The 15,978-nt window shown below is 40.5% G+C and overlaps 1 protein-coding gene across 1 annotated transcript in view; it reads right to left on the reverse strand.

Moving 5' to 3' along the window:
* Positions 1–15,184, reverse strand: part of fam204a (family with sequence similarity 204 member A) — a 15,874-nt gene extending 690 nt beyond the window's left edge. Inside the window, exons 1-6 of the mRNA XM_068718781.1 lie at positions 14,831–15,184; positions 14,436–14,514; positions 14,104–14,134; positions 13,445–13,547; positions 11,742–11,831; positions 5–35 (exon numbers count right to left, since the gene is read on the reverse strand). Of these exons, the coding sequence (XP_068574882.1) occupies positions 5–35; positions 11,742–11,831; positions 13,445–13,547; positions 14,104–14,134; positions 14,436–14,514; positions 14,831–15,067 (571 nt within the window). The 5' untranslated portion in view covers positions 15,068–15,184. The remainder of the gene's footprint in view (positions 1–4; positions 36–11,741; positions 11,832–13,444; positions 13,548–14,103; positions 14,135–14,435; positions 14,515–14,830) is intronic.
* Positions 15,185–15,978: the final 794 nt, after the last annotated feature.

Below are 15,978 nucleotides of genomic sequence, written 5' to 3' on the forward strand. Positions count from 1 at the left end.
CGGCAATCAGCGGCTTGAGCGATTTTCACGGCCAGCTATTTAGAGGCAGACAGAGGAGAGGCCCGTTAGAGAATGGAAATCAGTCTGCGGCGAGAAGAAGCTTTCTGACTGATGTGACAGGGCGGCTTGTCGTCAGCGTCCTCTGCCTCCTCTGCACCGCAGCAGTGAGCTCCACCACACAGGAAGGCTGTCCTGCTAACCCTGGAACTGAACCCACTTTACATTAGGACGAGTGATAAGAATTGAACATACAGTACGTCACACCAAAGTAACTCTTGCATAAGAGAAACATAAGCACATCACGTATACTGAAACCGATGCATTAAACATGATGCAACAAGATGAAGCAGCAGCATTGTGAAAATATAGATTAAAGGTAGAACAGGTGAAGAGTAATATCGGGGAATTGTACGTGTGTAATGAGCATATAATGCCATTTTTAATTATCATTATTATAGACATGTTTGGCTTTGTTTTCACTGTATCCTGAGCAACTTGGAAGTTCAGATATTGTCAAATATCAATATCTGCTGGTTTTCTTAACTGAACTTTGGGTTTTGGATGGTTGGTCAGTAAAAAAACAAGCAATTTTCGGACTATTTCGAGACCAAACAATAAATTAAGGAAAAATAATTGGCAGATTAATAATGAAAACAACCAGTAGTTGAGATTTAGATTTCTGAAGTACTTCCTGCATTTTTCTTTTCTTTTTTTTTTTTTAGAACAAGCTGTTTATAATCAGCAACACATAACATACTGGAAACATGTCCTGGGCAATAGTCAATGAAACTAAATGTAAAGAGATGCAGCATAATGTGTGAAGTGTTCCGTAGCTCCATAATTAAAGGAGCAGCCTTTTATTAAAATGATTCTGGTCTATTTTGCCTTTTGTTTGATGTGTTTTAAGAGGAAGTCCTATTTTTTTATAGTCTCGCACTTTTGATTACTTTTTTTTTTTTCTTGTTTAATGTGCAAATGAAATAACAGAATGAATAAATAAACAATGTGAAACAACGTTCAGCATTTTGCCATTTTCCCCCCTCCGTCTCAAAAACCTTGCAATGGCATTTTTCCCCTCATCGCCACCAGTGTAAGAGAGACTTTTATTTCTGTTTGGAGTACTGCAGGCAGTCCCGGAAATCAGAAGTGAAGAGAATGACCGTGGACTGCAAGAGGCCAAACATTCAAATCCCGTGGAGGACGTATGTATTGTGAAGCAGAATAATCCCAATAACCCAGTCACACAGAAGCACGGGAAACAAAGGGAAAAAGCCTGCTTCCTCTGTCACTCCTGAGATAGGTTTATTATTCAAGCAAAGGCAAACTTTGATAAACAACTTGGAACAATTTCACCCAACTTTGGGTAATTCTCTGTAATATTCACAGTACAATCAGGGGGAAAGGGGGGGGGGGTCTTAAGGTAATGAAGAAATGTGCCACCACTGCGCCACTTGAAAAAAAGAAGAAGAAAAAAAGAAAGACCTGCTGGAAAAAAAAAAATGTTTCAATTATAATTAAGTGGGATAAACTTTATTAGAAAGACTGAAACTAAAATATCTCCTAATGCATGCTGGGATTAAGCAGGTCAGAGCGAGCAGGCAGGAAAAAATTAAACTCTAAAGGCTTTTTATCACATATTTCAGGAACCAAGGGTGTAAAATGTTCTAATTTGGGATACATTAAAAGCCATAAAGGTCTTTCAAAAAGATTAATGGTACTTTGCTTGGATTTAAGATAATGGGCTTCGGCTGACTGCAAGTACTGGGCTCCGGCTGGGCCCTCAAGGCATTCATCTATACAGTCACTGGAAGATTTGTTAAAGCGTCTGCATAACCTGAAGCGTACATACTATGACAGCTCTCCAGTTCTTTGCCATTTTATAGGTTTTAAATTCCTCAAATCATGTTTTCCCCTCTTAAAGAGAGTTATAGCGGGTGACTGCTATTACATTTTATCGGAGATTTGCGAGCAGATAAAACCACACCAGGGTTTTTTTTCCCCCTGCTCCTTGATGGGAGTGCTGTAGGTGCTAAATGCTTCCGAGTGTCTGCGATGCACGCGGAGATTATAGGCCAGACGTTTATTAAATTGTTGACAAATCTGAGAGCAGCTCCTGCCCTCTCTCTGTGTTTGCTGGGAAATAAAACCCCTACTTTAGCTCATTCTGGGAGCAAATCAAATGAAAACTGCGTGATGCTAAATGGTTTCATTTGGAGATTTACAGCCAGAGCTGTTTCTTTTTTCCGACACCAGGATTACCCACATTAACCTGCTCTCCTGTGGGGTTGCATTTGAAATGCAAAAGGTCTGGAAAACACGCCTTCCCAAACATTCCGAAAGCTAAATTAAAACCCACGTCCGTGCCCCTCATTTCCCCCCTTTTTGAAATTCACAACACAGCGTTTACTATATTTAAAGCATTAAAGGTCTTTCCCTTTTTTATCAGTTTAGTCTCCAGTCCCTGATTGTCTTTACTGGGGCTCAACATTAATGTCAACCAAGTTACCTAGGAGACAGAACAGATCAAAGAGACAAAAAAAAAAAAACCTCAAATGTCTGATTAATCAAGCCTGCAAACAGCTTATTTCTTTTAGCCTGCATGCAAGTATGAAAATGAGATTCCGAGAGCAGTACATTGTGCAGATTTGTTCATTCTTATCTGAACAAAGCCAGCGGCAGCTTATTTCATGGATCACTGGCACTGTCAGCGCTGTGCGCCGAGCAGGTGACGGCTCCTCTTTCTGTGGCGAGAACAAAATTAGCAAAAAGTCGGCACAAATTAGCCTCTCATATTTTCAGTAATATGACATTATTTTTCATTTACTTTTTTTTGATCCACTTTTCAGGATTTTTTTTCCACCCCCCCCCTCCTCCACCGCCTCCCCTTTGCATGCATCTTAGTGCCAAATCCTTTCACATCAGAGGCTGGGGGGAAAAATAAGAATGAAAGCACAAAGCTGGAGACGGGAAACCTCATGCGTTCTTTGTTTATGTGGCTCCTAAAAAAGGAAATTCTTCCCACTCCACCCCACGTGTTAATATACAATTAGGTGTCCATCACAGCCGTGTTGCTCTCTCTCTCTCTCTCTCTCTCTCTCTCTCTCTCTCTCTCTCTCTCTCTCTCTCTCTCTCTCCTCTCTCTCTCTCTCTCTCTCTCTCTCTCTCTCTCTCTCTCGTGTGGCCCGGGCACAGCCCGCTAAAAACAAGGTTTATTCAGAGGATTAATACTCTGACCTTTGGAAGATTTGAGGGCAAAAAAAAAATCATGGTGCACAATGCTGGCACTGCAGCAGCAGCAGCTTAGGGCCACGAGGAGGGTTAAGTCAATAGTACCGTTTTCTGTTCATTCATGTTTGGGTCGTCATGGAGATTCAAGTGGAGACCCAAACATGGGGCCTTAATACCAAAAAAAAAAAAAAAAGGAAAAACTCTGCATTGCTGCTGTATAAGCCATACACAAGATAAAGCAAGTCTATCTTAATGACAGTTTCACACTCTGTTGTTGTGTGCGTGTCTGTTGCATTGCGTCATTTCGGAGGTGTTTGACGAAGAAAAGAAGCATTAGGAAGTCTTTATGAGCAGCACAGGCTCCACAGAAACACTGTGGCAATTAAACAGCAAGTGAGAAAAGACAATAGCTGAATGAAAGAGGAGAAAAATACATCTCCGTGTGGATAAAGTGTTAAAGCTCCTATTAACAATACGAAATAAATGATGGCTTTAAGGAAGAAATGGCCTTAAACCCATTCATAAATTTCCTATCCAGGAAGCCTCTTCCAATTAAAACGTGTGAGAGGTGGATTAACAAGGGCTATATGGCTTTGCCTCGCTAAATCACCTCCCCGAGCTGCTCTGCTGCATTTGACGTGTAAACGATTAATGACCAGCCTAATTCCCTTATCACACTACCTTAATGCCTAAATAATGTGGCCTTAGTCAACTTTGGAAAGCAGGGCTGTATAAGAAAGGAATGAATATCAGATTAGGCAGCTTGTGTGTTATTTCAGCGTAATTTGATAGAACTGAGGCAGAGGAAGGGGAAGAAAAAAAATGTCTTTCTGGCTGCAAAGCCCCGGCGTCGCAGTGACATCGGGAAGGTCGAGAGATCGAGAGGTCAATCAATACCACCCGTATTGCATTAAAGAGGACGGGACGCAACGTTTCATTCAGCCAGTTCATTTCCACACAAGGGAAGCGATAGACTGAAGGACACGCAAAGAATACAAATCAACCCCTTTCAGGTCTCCTGTGAGACAATAGATGTGATTATTACTCGGTGTGAACATGCAGACCTCGTGGGTTCAACAAAGAACAGAATCTATTCATGGATTACCAAAATTGTTGCTAATCCAAGTCGTGGAGGAAACGTTAAGATTCTTTACTGAAGTAAAAGGTGCAAAACCACGCTGTTAAAGTACTACATTAGATGTAGAAGTACTGAAACTGAATGTATTGCCACTAATGATTGGTCTTATTACTGATTAGTCCACTAACTCTTAATTATAACTTAAAATACTTGATTCATTGGTCCCAAAATGTCAATAAATAGTGAGAAATGTCCATTAAATTCCCCGCAGTGACATCTTTATAGAGCTTGTTTTGTCCAACCGACAGTCCAAACCTGTTAGTCAGTCATTTAAGAAACAGGAAAGGAGCTAATGTTGCTGGAAAAATGCAATAAAGGACTAATCCGTTATCAAAATAGTTACAGAATCCTTTTCTGTCGCCCGACTATAATATTTACTACACTACTGGGTAGTTTAATATACAGTAATGCCTCATATTTCATCGGCTCATCATATGTGTTGCATGGCAAATGTTAATATGTAAACTAACAAAGAGCTATATATAAATGTAGTGGAGTAAAAAGAACATTTGTCTTTCAATTATGAAACAATCAACACATTTGAAATGTGGCTGCTACTAAGTAGTGTGTCGTTAAGTACAGTAGTGTACTTAGTTACATCCACTGGTCAGTTGACGCTTCGATTACTCAACTAATCGCTGCAGCTCTGCTCACCAGTTTAATGGTAACTGCTTCAATGACACCGTTGAACAATGTGTAATGTGAAAGCATTAACAATGACAATAGTCCAGACACGACACCAATGCACCTCCATGTTGTTTCTTATAATCCTGCCTCCACTTTGACAAACAGAATTACATGGCAAGCAAAAAGAAAGGCACTCCAGGGAAGGCACAGTGAAACACCCATGTCCACATTTTTCTCTATTAGTAATCTGATGCTAGATACACATGACATGACATCTTTAGGGAGTAGACAAAAAAAAAATCTCTAAAAGTTCGCCTGCTTTGTGCACATTCCATTATCTTGCCTCTTCTGAGTAGGGTAGGCTTATTAGCAAGCTTTGAACTCACACTTACAATAATATGCCATCAACAGTTTTATAAGCTAATTAGAAAAAACAGTTTAATTAATGAGTGACTGGCAATAAAATGGCAATCATGAAAAAAGAAAACGAGGGTGCTAAGCTTCCACTACCACCAATTAAGGCCTAATTACAAACAAATTATATATGTGTTTTGCTGTGGGCTTTAATTTAAAAAAAAAAAAAAAATGGCTTTAATTAAAAGAGAAAACATGCTAATTAATTAAACAGCACACAAATCTACATTGAAAAGTATGCTTTGTCTATCAAGTAATTAATGAAATACAATAATCCAAATGAGATTCCCAGGCATTTGATAAAAGCTTAGTACCCATTTCAAAATCCATTTCAAAATTAATGGGCGAAAATTTAATGTGAGTCATCCAGAGATACAATAAAAGTTCATTCAGTGATAAATTGCTTATGCTGAAGGAAAAATGAACAAAGAGGAGAGTTTCCCTAAACTCTCTGCAATGTGGCCTGGGGGGGTGGGGGGGTGGGGGGGTCAGCCTCCTCCTCCGATGTGGGGCGGGGAGAGCCAGAATCTGATAAAGCCCACTTTCCACAAAAGCGCTGCTCATTAATTTTTTTTTGATTACAAACACGGGGCATGGCAGGGAAAAGGTGGCGGGGAGAAGAAAAAGAAAGGTGCTAAATAATGTGAATATCATGAAACGCTCTTAGTTCAGCTCTTTGTTTCCACTAAGCCACCATGTCTCCTCCGACAAAATGCCGCGACACCTTTGTTTCACAGCATTTAAGCGAGGCTTTCCAAAGGGTAGATTTCAAGGACAGTGGGGCTTTTCCTTTCAGCTGCCGCTCCTATTGAAATACGAGCCGGGCCGTAATGAAGGGATATTATAACCAGTTCAAATGCTGCAGACACCATAAATGCCTCCAGTTAATACATATTCATCAGGTTAAGTATTGTTTATTAAGAGATCTACCAATTAGGAGGGAGCCCTTTTTAAACAGTTTAGGCTGAACGGGTTAATCTCGGTTTAAACCACCAGCCAAAGGCCATCCAGAGTACAGGAAGCCACTGGTCCAAAATGAGGCTAGATTAGGGGTCGTTGAGCCAGACGGTCTCAGGCAATCAGGTGACATGCCAGCACAACATGGACACAAAGAACAGTGACACTGTGCACAACTCAACACGAGCACGGTGCGATTTTATACTGTAACGCACCATTTATTCACTATTTATTTCTGGGGGAAATGTCAGAAACAACTGACTGACAATAAGAGACAAAACAGCCAAGTGTTCGACCTCTTGTATGTAAACGCATCCAGAGCCACATGCTGCAAAGTGGCGTTTTGTCTACGATACCTTTATTGCCCTTTATTGTGTGTTCTTTTACCTCAATAATGAAAGCATCACTACTACAGTAGAAGGTCAGTGAACCTAAGTTAAACCTGAACTGGACTACAGCCAGAGACTGCTTATTGGATGGAAATGTAGCCAGTGAGTCAAGGACCTATGAATATGAATATGTCTGAGCAGTTATATGTCTTTAATATACTGATCCTCCATTGTACCGAGCTCTTTTTCACTGCATAGACTGAAAATAAAAATTGCCTTTTGGAACATATAGGGTTCTTTGTTTGTGGTGCCATTTGCAGGAGAAGCCAGCAGCCATGCAACTACTTTTTATTTTTCATATTCTTCAGCTCCTGGAAGTAATGAAATGGACCTGACAGCCCCTATTGTTAGAGACTGAGAGAGTTTCTGTTTTGAAGTGGTAATGCCACTCTAATAGCTGTGATGAGTGCTATGGGGGAACTGTAAACTCTAACGTGCCGTGACAGTCTTTTGTGGTGAAATATGCCCACTTACTATATATAAAGTACAGCTCCTGACTATTTCAAAAGACCTCAGTGGTTCTGTGTTTTAAAAAGAAAACAGGGCGAGGGAGAAATTATTTGTTGTCAGGATGATGTTGTATGAAATACTACAATGAGAAGGTTAGTTAGTGTGACAAAGAAAGAACTGTACAGCAGAAGTTATTTTGAATGAAGACACCGATACAAATTCTCTCTGCACAGGATCATCATATGTTTAGCACACAATTTTATTGGCAATACCAACCTGGGTTCAGAATATCGTCTGGGTCTGATGGACCTTCAAAAGACTTTTCATACAGTAAATTATTTAATTTGATGTATTAAATGTATGGCCATTGGGTGTGATAACCTTGTAGTTTGTTGGTTTAAATCATACATAAGTAATCTCATTCAGTATGTAGATATGACACCTTATACAAACTAGGACTGGTCACATGGAGTTCCCCAAGGATCAATCTTAGGACCGTTACTCTTTTGAATTTATGTAAATAATATTAAATCGGCAGTTGATGGTGAACTTTTTCTCTATGCTGATGATTTGGTTTGTTTGTGTCCGTCGACATTGAGCACATTTCACTTTTAAACTTTTTTCTATTTGCCTCAAACAAAAAAACTTGCCAGAACTATTTCATATTGGGTAAGTAAGCTTCAATGGAGTCACAATAAAAAGGTTAGATCTTTTGGCTACCCTTTTTCAGTTAATTTTATGTTTCAAGAAATTGTTCAGAAGTCAAATGCCAATTAATCTAAAAAACAAATATGATCAGCTATGATACAATGAAGAATTTATGTTACCATGGTCTTTCTGAGCAACAACAGGCTGGCTTACCGCTTGTACACAATAAGATGATATATATTTCAACACAATAAATTAATTAATTTGAATATAAGGCATTTTGAATCATTAAATGGTTAAAGGGGGCGTGTGCTTCTGGTGTCGTTGAGACGGGGAGGAGGGGCCAACTTTGAATGTTGCATTAACAAACCGCAACCGACAAATCCTACTCATGTTGCCTTTAAACATTGCCAATATGGTTCAGTATTTAACAGCAAGTCATATATATATATATATATATATATATATATATATATATATATATATTAAAGCCTAAATGGCCTGGAACCGGACTATTTAAAGTTGTTTGAGAGCTAAAGAGCAGCATGAATATAATACTTGGCACAATCAAAATTCAGCCCATATTCATAGATGTAGATCTACTGGATCAAAATCCTAAAGTGTGAAACAGTTTACCAGATAACCTGAGATACCCGGAATCTACTACAGTTTTTAGTAAAACCTTTAAGATGCGTACTTGTGTCTTTTGTGTACGTACTGAACCGATACATTACACATTCCCCTATAGGCCACACTACACTTTAGACGACGCAGGAAGCCCCACTGTGCTTTGCAGTACTGATGAGTTATCATCTCTTTGCTCTGGCTCATTTAGCAGGAAGAGCTGCAAAATCAATCTGTCATCTATGAGCTGCTGGATGCTATCAAGCCTCCTGACAGGCTCTGAGCCGTTCAAACCATATGTGTCAGTCACTCCATGTTATGCTAATTACTGCATTAATTAGCCCAGATGCAACTTCCAGCAGTGCAAATTAATGTGCAGCAGTCAAAGGATGGAGACCCGGTCTTCTTAATTTGACGACTTGCACCTTTTACTCTACTGAACTATAGGACTACTTTAGAGGCGAGAAGTTTTTTGACATTATTTTGTGTCTTCTACGGCTTGTGAAAGGAAATCTAAACGTGTTGAGCAGGATCAACAGACATCTTTATGAGGAAAGACACCCTATCTGCACAGTTTAAAGGAATACATTAGGGAGCTTTGTCTAAGCAATGTAGACATAAATAATATTCTGTTACCTAAAAGGGGATGTGATTTCTTCGTGCTGTCTTCGGGGGCGTTAATACTTTCACTTAAAAGCGGAGCATGTCTCTGTGAATTCATCTAAAACAAAGACTTACAGCCTCTGGAAATATTGAAAAACTGTAATGAGAATAAAAACCCCAACCTGCAATATCCGAGCAGCGCGTCTCAGAAGTTTGACAGATGAAAGAACACATATCTCACAATTTGTAAGGAGCCTTCAAAACAGGTTTTTTTACCAAATTGTTTTAATGTTCAGATTAAAAAGAAGAAAGTGGAGCAAATGGAAATCATTAATTGATTTGAGGGAGCCAAAAGCAGCAGAAACAAACATTTCTGTCTTATAAAAGGGGGGATTCTGACAGCAAGCTCTCTATCTCCCTTCCATTTCCCTTTGCTTTGAGGAGATAAGTGGGAAAGCGTTAGATTGAGGATGAAAATACACTGAAACATTGTCATCCAGCATGTACCAGCGTTTTCTGAACAAAACAATGCCTAGAGGGACAAACAGGCCTCTTTAGTTCTTCACAGCTGTCGGAATGCTTTTGCATTTTTTGCGAAGAAAACCTGTTCCTATTCTTCCGGTGAAAAGCCAGCCACAATCATGTCTTGGTGTTATGACCGTAAACAAATTAAACATCTAAGCCATTCCGTACCAAATGAGCCACTCAATTATAACCTTGAAATTGATTCTGGCCACAGCGGGGATTATTGATCCTCTAAATGTTTGTCAGAGTGCGCCTGTCAAAAGTGAACAGGAGTGCGGTAAACAAACATTGGTCTTAATGCTATCTGCATTACAGGCTGCACCGTTTAAGATATTATATAATCCCTTTCTAACTGATTCAGAAGCCTTCAAACTATTTTCGCTGCCACTTCTCTCTCCACACTCCCCTTACATCCAGCAAAGACTTTCTTTGTATTTCAAAAGCGAACGATAAAGAACTTTTACGTCTTTGGGGATTTTCAAAACCGGTCAATTGACTAGACTCTCGTGAAATGAAGTTATCGCTGCTAAACAAGGCGCTGTGGCTGCCAGACCGCTGTCACGCTCCCATCACGGTTCTGGCAAGATGCGAGTCAGGTGCCAGGGAGGCGAGAACCTCGGCTCAGGCTAAAACCAATCCACCGGCGCTCTAAGAGGCTTTCTCAAAGTACAGCGCAGGTGCCACTCACGAGAGCTTTTCGTTTAACTTCCCCATATTTGACCACTCTGCTAGCAGTTAAGATGGGAATATAAGGGCTCTGACGCTGCACGCTAATGTCCATTACACACCGGAGATACCGGGGCCACGCATGTAATGCCAATTCAATGAACAGTACAACTGCTTTGTTTTCAATTTCTAAACACAGATCCCTGTTGTTGGAGCCTAACTATTCATTCAAGAGGGTGAGGCTTAAAAGATTTACTGACTGAATATCATCTTTTTGGGTGACACATCTAGTCTGAAGGTCAGATAATGTTTTCTACTCTGATTTTTGGTTTGTTATGGTATAGTTTAAGTGAAAGATGCAGTTATTGAGCATCCCTGCATCAGTGCAAAAGACATAAAACGTGGTTCTTTGATAAAAAGTCAAAAGGTACAAGCCTTTGGACATAAAAACACGAGGAGAGAAGTTCAATATGACTCCTAGGGTGAATATCGGGGAGAAACATCTAATCACAGCGCTTAAAAATTCAGTTATGTCGCTGGGAGCAGTTGCCTGGCAACAAACAGGAAGTTACTGGTCACCACTAAGATATACTTCGGCACATAACCTTCTGTAACACGGCAAATTGTTGTGTTCTGCACAAAAGCTTTAGGTGCTGCTGTCCTACAGAGCTTAACTCGCTTTTCCCTCTTGTTTCCAGTCTTTATGCTAAGCTAAGCTAACCAGCTGCTGGCTCTCGCTTCGCTTTAGTGTACAGACATGATAGTGGGATTGATTTTCTCATCGTTACATTATATGGGAGCCTCCTGAGTTTCTATGTTGAGATGGAATATTTCCTGAACCATTAGCCCCGCCTTCTTTGCAACTCTATTGCAATCCAACAACGAAACCTGAGCCCAGAGTGTTACACGTGTTTGTGTTGCTATTATTACAAAATAAAAAAAAGGCTCATGGGATGCTGTGAGCAACATGCATCATGAAACAAAGAAGTTCAACTTTGATGCACCTAGCATGGCAATTCCCCAGGTGGAGAAGTAACACCGCAGCTGTGTGTCTTTTTAGCCACAATTACATGTGTGTTGGGCTACATTTTATGCTAAATTACTTTCAAACCACTTGATCCTTGATGCCTGCCAAGGCGGTTAGTTACAAAACTTCAGGCACTGCATTAAGGGACATGTACACTTCAAAGGTATGAAACTCTTACCTGGAGAATGATTTAACAGTTGGCTTGAAAGCAATGTACCCTTCATTAAAAAGCAGAGCCAAAAGTCCTTTAGACACTGCAGCACTTCAAAACTAAGGGGAGGGCTTTCCATTAACTCAATGGAAAAGGGCTGCAGGACTGAATGGTGGGTGTCTGCGTGTGTGTTTTTGTTCCTCTATGTCTTTGCAGCAGAAATGGCCACGGATCCATTAGCCCGATTTGTCACAGCGGGAGCACCCCCAAAGATCTCTTATCAGCACAACGTACCTCTCGAGTGGCGAGTCTGTCGCTCATCTCCTCCGCCTTTGCAATGTCCCCTTCAGCTATGGCCGTCTCTATGCTCTTTTCTAGGCCGGACTGCAGAAGAGGGGGGAGAAAAAAAAAATCATTTTTTTTCCTTTTTTTTTTTAAATAGGGGTAGAGAGAGGAAAAAAAAAAATCAAAGAGTAACTTCAAAAGTCCCCAGGGCCTTATTTTTAATATGATTGCCATTACTACAAATATGTAGATTTCCCTTCACAAATGAAAACCTTTCTGATTGGATATTAGTGGGGAAATCTTAGAAATGCTACAGGAGATTACCAAACATAAATGTGACTCTTTAATTACACATTTCCATTACAGGCCTAAGCAGAAGGGGGGTGCAGAGAGGCCCCCGGTTACTGATGGCGAGGCAGTTCTGCTGTGATGAGCCTATCTGAGGAAGCCGAGCACCAGATTTCTTCTGCCTCCCAAATTTCATCATGCTAAAAAAAAAAAAAAACACTGGAAAGAGGCTGTAATTATTAATGTGTCCCCTCTGATGTATTGTTTGAGGACCTTGGCTCAACTGTTAAAGTACGAGGGCGATGCTATCAGGCTTAAAAACGCAGAATTAGTAGAACAATTTTCTCCGTGACTCTAGTTGCTTGATTTTGCTTTATATATAATTTATTATCCTGCACATAAACCGACACTGACACAACCTGACTCGTGATCTCAATTATCATGTATTGGATCGCACAACACACAACTCTAGCTGTCAGACCATCATCCTTTATGCCATGAAACATGTTTTTAAGGTCACTGAAGAAATGCTGGGAGATGAATTAATGACATCTGGCTGCTGTGACAGCTTTTTCCTCAAATGACTGTGTGAAAGAAAAAAATATGATATATTAATTACAAGGAACTGCATTTGAGGGATGAAGGAGCCCCCTCATTATGTTGATGTGACAAGTTCTGTTTCATTCAGCTTGTTAATCATTTCTTTTTATCCTTTCATAGTTGCCCTATTCAAAAGGAGGCTAAAATCAGCAAAAACTCAATTTTATGCTGCTCTTAGATAAATTAAGCACAAAATACTCCAAAATAATCATTAAAAGGATTTCAAATTGAAATGAGAACAGTACCCATTCACTGGGTCAGCTATAATGTTCATCAAGCTTGCAAATATTTTTTTTATGCTTCATTGGCAATTTGCAAGCCTTTGCATAAAGCATTCATTCAGCTTAAAGTGCAGAAATGTGTCAGAATGAAAGAAAGTAAGTTATAATTTCTTTCAATTATGAATTCCACAGCAGTGGCACATGCCCGTTTATTATCTAACAATTAATTTAAGTGTTCTAGCCGCAGTCACAGCCGCTGTATCAGGTGCTCTAACCCTCCCTTCTTTGTCAAGCAAAATGTAGATTTTCATTAGGCCTCGCGCAGAAGAAAAACCTACACTTCACTTTAATCTCAGGCACACGAGAAAGGAGATTCACCCTAATCTTATCACTAAATGTAGCCAAACATAATCCTTAATATTCATCTCAGTGTCAGGTTGAGTAAGCGAAAGGATTCTTCTAATCCACGTGTCATATCATGTAAAACAATGAGGGGGATACAGTGGCACGGAAACACAAAGGACGGGAAGGTGTTACTAACAGCTACGACTGACACAGTATTAAACCTCGGCAGATAAGTTGGGAGGCAGCCGTCTTTGTTACCTTCGGAGGGGGTTTGGAACACGCGGGGGGATGAAATCGATCGTTTACGCCAAAGTGCTGCTTGAGATCATCCCAGTGCTTCTCCCGCTCCTCCTGACGCTCTCTGCCGACAGAGAGAACGTGAGTTAATGTTCATTACATGCAACCCAACTGGAATTTCTATCGCTATATGCCGATATCAGAATCCATATGTCTATCAAGCAGCATGGTAACACCATCAGTGCTGGTGAAAAGGTACATTTTGGCACATTCTGCCTCATTAAACTTCCCTTAACGCTATACAGCTGTGATGCTACACCGGTTGATGATGCAAACTTGCTGACAAATAGATGTTTAAGCTAATTATTGAACTATGAATGATCTCTGTTTCTTGCATGCCTACAACAATCACACATAATGCCATTTTCTAAAGCATGCAATAGCTTTTTAGCCATCTGATTCTATTCCTGTCAATTAGTTATGAGCATCAGCAGCAAACGTACTTGCTTGTGTTAGATCGACCATTACAGCAATCATGTCTGCTTTTTTCGTGGTTGTGCCATTTGTCATCTGAGGTTCATAAGCTTTTGATTCTGGCAGTCCACAGTTGCATGTGAAGAATTACCTGAATCTTTTGTTGTATAAATTAATTGCACTGGTTGGACATAATAATTTGGTACCTTGTCTCTGTGGGCTCCTCACTCTCTGGTCCTGTTGATTGACACAATAAACACAGTTACAGGTTTGTAGGGTACAAATAAACGATCATCTTTACAAAAGACTTCATGTACAACAGGTCAGCCAGTCAGGTGCTCTGTTACACACAGCATTAGGAGGGTGGCCTGAAGTAAAATGGGTGAGAGTGTTAATATTTGTATCTCCTTTTGTCATAAAGACGGATTCGACTTTCACCCACTAGACTTCACAAAATACATTGGCTACTTACAGAAGCCGCCATCAACATCAACTCACAGTATCAAGCAATTCATTTGCATTGTATTATCACTGACACCTTTCTTATGTCGTCTTCTTTTTTTTCTTCGTCTGGGAACTTTCATTGTCTTCATCTCGTCATTCTTCTTCCGTAGATCCTGGAATTTCTTAAACACACACACACACACACACACACACACACACACACACACACACACACACACACTGACTGAATACACAAACTGAGGCCACCACAACCTTAGATCTCCCTCTACTGTACACATATCATGTTATGATACACACATATGTAGTCCAACAAGGCGACAAAAAACGTTTATTTACATTTTGATAGCTCAAGAAGGACGTGTAAACTTACTGACAACAACAACAACAACAACACAGTCACACTACAGCTAGCTTGCACTTCACAGAATGAATGCTAATCTTAGCTCACTGCATAGCAAATCCACATACTTGCCACATTTCCTGGGATATACCAGGCATACAGCTGGAATCACTGTCCGCATCACTGGCGGTGTGAGTCGACTGTGCCTCCACCGCCGATGCTGTTGTGTTTTCCCCGGCAGAGATCAACTTTTCTGCAGAGCCCTCACACGTCTCTCCCTCTCTCTTCTCCTCAACAGCATCCTCCTCGTCATCTGGACTGAGGTCGTCTTCGGTTAAGCCTTTGGGCAGGAGTCCGCTGTACATTCCGAGTCAGTAGATTACAGTCAAATTATACATTAATGTACCATTTGGATGGACTAAAAACGGTCAGAAATGGGTAAATTATGGATGTTGACAGCGGCTACTGGAGCAGGCTCTCATTTCCGGGTAAACACTGTGACGTTTATGATAAGAAAGCACCGATTGGCTGAAAACTCTGAACGTTCTGCGCGTCATCCAATCGGAACTGTGCTTGTAAATGCTGGGCAGCGGAGCACGAGGGCTAGACTAAAGCTCTCATTGGCTGTTTTTTTAAGCACTGTGTTTAACGGTTATGGTTTAATTATAGTTTTTTTTAGCTAGCAAAGCGGTTTTATGCTGCAAAGTTTTCGGTTATCTTGTCATTTACAGCTCAGAACAGACGCGTGAACACATGTGAGGAGTTGTAGCCGTCTGAGAGAGTCTTTGCAGTGAAGTAAAGTCAAGAGCAAGCTGTTGTGGAGCATTTCTAATTGAGGTGAGCCAGGTTTCTGACAGGTCCGTGAATTACCAGGAATCATTCAAATGTTCACCTATATTTGTGTCATGTTCTCGGCGAGATAAGCCGCCTTCTATGACCAGTGGTTCGCAATTTGCTCAAAGCGCTCTGGGCATTACATTATTATTAGAATGATTAGCATGCAAATCTTGTATAGCCCCTGGCACTGGCACAGGCACATCTACCCTTAAATTGCTCTTTCACACTCATTCACATTAGGCTTTCTTTTGGTTGCATCTTATTGCAGAGCCAATAATCTACATAAATTACAGCCTGTATTTTGTGTGCCATATGAATGTATAATAAAGAGTGAGACCTATAACACCAATGTATGTATATATAAAAAAAGGGGTCAACAGCCAGGCGCAGGCAGGCTGGACGCTGTGTGGGGAAGAAGTTTCTGGAAGAAGTATCTCAG

The sequence above is a fragment of the Cebidichthys violaceus genome, unplaced genomic scaffold (genome assembly GCF_023349555.1).
Source record: "Cebidichthys violaceus isolate CVI_PGR_0920_01 unplaced genomic scaffold, fCebVio1.0.p SCAF_10, whole genome shotgun sequence".
In the NCBI taxonomy this organism is placed as follows: domain Eukaryota; kingdom Metazoa; phylum Chordata; class Actinopteri; order Perciformes; family Stichaeidae; genus Cebidichthys; species Cebidichthys violaceus.